Source organism: Magnolia sinica, chromosome 8 (genome assembly GCF_029962835.1).
Source record: "Magnolia sinica isolate HGM2019 chromosome 8, MsV1, whole genome shotgun sequence".
In the NCBI taxonomy this organism is placed as follows: domain Eukaryota; kingdom Viridiplantae; phylum Streptophyta; class Magnoliopsida; order Magnoliales; family Magnoliaceae; genus Magnolia; species Magnolia sinica.
In genome coordinates, this window is record NC_080580.1 from 13,863,485 (window position 1) to 13,868,722 (window position 5,238).

At 42.2% G+C, this 5,238-nt stretch overlaps 1 protein-coding gene across 1 annotated transcript; it reads right to left on the reverse strand.

Moving 5' to 3' along the window:
- Positions 1 to 2,465: 2,465 nt before the first annotated feature.
- LOC131253870 (WUSCHEL-related homeobox 2) lies at positions 2,466 to 4,671 on the reverse strand. Its single transcript, XM_058254997.1, has 2 exons — positions 4,303 to 4,671; positions 2,466 to 3,126 (listed from the first exon to the last, which is right to left on the reverse strand). Exons 1-2 carry the CDS (start codon positions 4,637 to 4,639, stop codon positions 2,762 to 2,764), a joined length of 702 nt encoding a protein of 233 aa, XP_058110980.1. The 5' UTR covers positions 4,640 to 4,671; the 3' UTR covers positions 2,466 to 2,761.
- Between the last annotated feature and the right edge of the window lie 567 nt (positions 4,672 to 5,238).

The following is a 5,238-nucleotide window of genomic DNA, read 5'->3' on the forward strand; positions in this document are numbered from 1 at the left end:
AGCTTATTTCAGTGAATAATCCAAAAAATGAACCGGATCCAAATATCAGCGGACCACACAATAAAAAAAAACTCGTAATTGAATGCTCACCATTAAAAGCTTATCGTGGCTCCAAAAGTTTTAGACGGAGCTGATATCTGATATCTGTGTTTTCCTTTCATCCATCTCTGTATGACCTGAACCTCAAATAGACATTACAGGCTTTCATCCATCTCTGTATGACCTGAACCTCAAATAGACATTACAGTGGACCCTGGGAAGTTTTTAACGGTGAGAGTTCAATTAACATGTTTCCTGTGAGTGTGGTCCACCTGGGAATTGAATTTATCTCATTTTTTAACTCATGCCCTAAAACCATCTGAAAAAATGGATGGACGGCCTGGATTAAAAACATACGTCATGATAGGGCTCACGTAGCTTTTCCAGCAGCACGGACTACTACGGACGTTGCAATCCGAGTTCCTCTCTCAACTGCCCGTCTGACAAGCACATGGTTAGTACGACAAGTTCCGTGTATGTGCTGCTGGAGGCACAATGTCAGCCGTTGGAATCCTCTTGACCGTTTGGGTGCAAATGGGTAGGTGGTTCAACTTTCCTGACCGTTCATTTGTACACAATCTAGTAATAAACGGATGTGGACCGGTGGATCGGGGGACCACCGAGGTCTGTGGATTCGTGACTGTGAGGGTCACTGCTATGTATATACGCTATATCCCGCGGTCCATCCAGCTGATCCAAACATCAGGTGGACCTCACCACGCAGGAATTGTGATTGAAAACTTATATTTTAAAACTTCCTAGGCCCACTATAATTTCATTTGCCATCCCATCTAAGGTCACACATACTTAGATGGACAGAAAATACAAATATCAGCTTGATCCAAGACTTGTGGCCCCTAAGAAAATTTTAACGGTGGGTAATCAATCACTACTATTTCCTATGGTGTGGTCCACTTTAGATTTGCATCAACTTCACTTTTCGTCTCCTGGCCTTGAATTATCTGACAAAACGGATTGACGGCGTGGATATAAAGCAAATACATCACAGTAGGCCCCACAGTCACGGATCCACCGAATTTGTGTTTGTAGTAAACGAGGTTTCGATCTTCAATCCCACCGCTCGATGTAAGTTCAAAATGAAGCCAATGCAACTGAGACCTCACCTGAAACTAACCAATGGACAAATGGGTGGGGTCTACATTCTAGACCCGACTAAAACCGAATCCAACGATATGCTAATGAACCGTATCCGGCTGAAATCTAGACCCGATTGTTGATGATTCAACTGATCGGGTCCGATCATGCAAGAAACCTCACCAGGCCATATACGGCCACGATGGACTCAAACCACATTCAAAGTCAAACCATTCCAAATTAGACGGAAGTATGAAGTCAACGGCAGCCAGTCAACCCAATCACCAGGGAAGGAGTACTCTACAACACTGTTTTACCGAGTGGGTAGAACACCTTTTTCACGGAGTGCGTAAAACCCCCAAGTGCGTAGGGCCCACCGTATTGAATAGGTAAGATCCACTCCGTCCATCTGGTTATATCCTCGATGTAGGCCCTGACACAAAAATTAGGTAGATCACAACTGAGATGGACCACACCACATGGAACAATAGTTATGAGATGCCAGCCATAGACTTGAGAGTATCTTTCATCGTATCCATTAATCATGTGTTACTCGCCAGGATCAAGGGTTATGTGATGAAATTCCACCACGGCGTGAGTGTGTGCGTGTGCAATATATATTTAATATGGGAAAATATAAATATCATCTTGATCCAAAACTTTTGTGGTGTTCAAGAAATTTTCAACGGCAGTCATTCAATCCCCACTGTTTTCTTTGGTGTAGTCCACTTGAGCTTGGTCATGCTTCAATTTTGGGGTCATGCTCTGTAATGATATGGAAAAAAACGGATGGATGGTGTGGATAAAACACATACATCACAGTGGGCTCCACAGTGCTGACACCACGCAGCAATTACCAGCCAATCTGCGTCCACCTACCAGTTGTATGTACGGTACGGTCAAAAAATGTTCGCACGGTATGGTGGGCGTAGATTTTACAATGACCGCATGGTGGACCACACAAATCCAATGTCTTTCACTCTTGTATAAAACAGGTGATGTGGACGATTAGGGTCCACAAAAATCATGACCAAAATCGAAGTACTGTTTAAAGAGGAAAACTCAGATACTCGGTAGAGTCTAATGGATGGTAGTCAGGTACTTTGAAATTACTTAAAAATTAAATACGTGGCATTACATAATTTAGATCAAACCGTCCAAATTATGTGCACTAGTTTAGATGTACTATGAATAAAAAAGCTACGCACATTCGGTTATCTGACCATCCGATCGGTGGACACTTTAATGAACGGTTTAGAATGAAAAAACAAAAAAATAAAAAAATCCAATAGTCTCATTCAAGAAAAAGTGTCCACGAATCAGAGTTTATGGTTGTTCAACCAATGTGATTTACAATAGGTTACACTTTAATAGGTTTAAATTGAGTTAAGAGTATGCCACGCGTACCATTTCCTAGCGCCTGCGTATCAAGTGTCACACGAAACCAGAGTATCAAATAATTCACCATGTTTAAAGTCTCCTCTCTTTATTGTTTTGCATTCATGCATCCAAAACATACACCCATTGCCATTTACACCAAAGTCTCTCTCTCTCTCTCTCTCTCTCTCTCTCTCTCTCTCTCTCTCTCTCTGTGGCTCTGGTTCACGTTAGCACCGAGCCCTCTACCTCACTCGCTCTCCCCAGCAAAGAAATTGAAGAGAGCTTGGTCTCGGCCACCTTCATGGCCAGCCTCCAAAGAGGAAGAGATGTTGCTGAATGTATCAGTGGATGTGGAAGGGGAAGTATTTTCAGACCTTCCATCTAAAATGCCAGTTGGGTGTTGTGGAAATAGCTGCAACGTTTCATGGCTGTTGTGGATGCTATCATCAACAGGATGCGCGAATTCATATCTATTACCACAGCTTTCCCTCATCTTTTCCACTGGTTTATCTTCTGTTGGTCTCCTCCTCATGCCTCCAGGCAGTAGAACCTTTTGATACTGAGGGTAGAAGACAACAGCTGGGCTTGAGACGCAGTAAGGGCTACAAACGACTGAAAGAAGACAACCCCATTTGAGAAGAGCAAAAAAAAAAAAAACATGCAAGGATGAGAGAGAGGGAGCTTGTATGATTTTGTGACAGGAATTCTATTCTAACAAAGGCAGAAAAGGAATGCATGTGGATGAGGGGTTGAGGAAAGAAAGTGCAGGAAACTCATGGAATATGTGCTATGAGAAAGTAGAGTTGAAAAGCAGCAGACAGTGAGAAACCAAAGAGGGAAGAGGAAAAACAAGAGCAAGGTGACAGAAACAGTTCTAATGAAAGATATGGAACTAAAAAGGAAACTAGAATAAAGAAAGAAATATTTCAGCATAGAACCAAAATGGGGAGCTGAAAAAGGGAAGAATAGTCAATAAAAACCAATAAAAGAATAAGAAAAGAAAAACCAACTGAAATGGAATTCAAAAACTAGTCCTAAATTCAACAAAATGATAAAATATTAACAACGATTAGAAAAGAGTACAAACATGTCACTAGCATGACCTTGCACCCTTCACACACAGGCCAATAATCCATGAGAACAAACCACCAAAAACACATAGAAAGAAGAAATAAAGAACAAAAACCCACTTCAAGAAAATAACACCGAAATTAGAAAACCAACATAATTGGGGATACATTTGCATGGGCAAATGCGCGCATGTGTGTTTGTATATGTGTGTGCTTGAGAGAGAGAGAGAGAGAGAGAGAGAGAGAGAGAGAGAGAGAGAGAGAGAGAGAGAGAGAGAGATGTGATATACAAAAAACTCACAAGAACGAACTAACCAAAAAGACATGAAATAATCAATAAATAACAATAACCCAATTCAAGAAAATAACCCAGAAATTAGAAGAAAAAAAAAAAAACAACAAAATTGGGAATTTATTTGCATGTGTGTGTGTGTGTGGAGAGAGAGAGAGAGAGAGAGAGAGAGAGAGAGAGAGAGAGAGAGAGAGAGAGAGAGAGATGGTTCTAGGAGGATGAGATATACAAAAACCACATGAGAAGTTGAGAAAAATCCTACCAAAAACACATGGCAATATAAGTAAAGAACAAGAACCCAATTCAAGAAACTATCAAAAAACAACATTGAGACTATATTTGCATGTATTCATGCATGTGTATGTGGGCTGGAGAGAGAGAGAGAGAGAGAGAGAGAGAGAGAGAGAGAGAGAGAGAGAGCAATACCATTGGTGCAAGGAGGAGGAGGAGGAGGAGGCAAGATGGGATTAGCCTTCTGCAAGAAACGATTGATATAAACCAAGCTTTCCTGCTTCTGCTTCTGCCTTTGCCTGGCCTTATGATTCTGGAACCAATAGAAGACGTTCTTCCCTTCTATATGCCCATACGCCCTAAGCCTGCTCGTTATCTGCTGTATCTGCTCTGCGCTCGGCGTCCTAACCCCTTGCATGTACAGCCCCTCCAGAACGCTTATCTGCTCTTTGGTCGGGTTCCACCTCGAGCTAGATGGACCCCCAGCCGTTGATATCGACATCTCCGTCATCATGCCTTTCTCTTCTTCCATCGACTGCTTCTAGGGTTTTATTTCTTTCAATACAAAGCTGCTGCGCTGGTTTTATCAGGTGACGAGCGTTTTCTTTCGGTATCTGTGCCTTTTGCATGTAAGGATGTGGCGGGAGCTTTTTCCCATATTCTGCGAGAGCTTGATGCTCCATACGCATGCACTCGTAACTACCATCCAAATTGTGGGACCCACCCTAAAAATAGGGTATATACCTGAGGGAATGAGGCCAGATCCAATACTAACTTTTTTCTAGGGTAAGCTTCACGGACAAATCTACATCTTCTACTCGGTCTGGCCATCCAAAACTCAAGTGGGCCACACCATTTAAAATCATGCCTAAAACTTCTAAAATCACACGTTATATCTATTCATCCTGGCTGGAATGGCCCACCTGAAATTGACCGGATTTTTGTGCGGCAATGATAACACTATGGAATGCGCATGATGGCCGGACTGGATATCATTGATGCATTACAGTGGGCCCCACATGTAGATTTCTTTTTTAAGCTTATGCAGGAAACGTTTGTACTGGATGCGGCAACAGTGTATGGTTTTGATACTCTGGTGGACTATGGTGGATCATACACTGGTACTAAGAA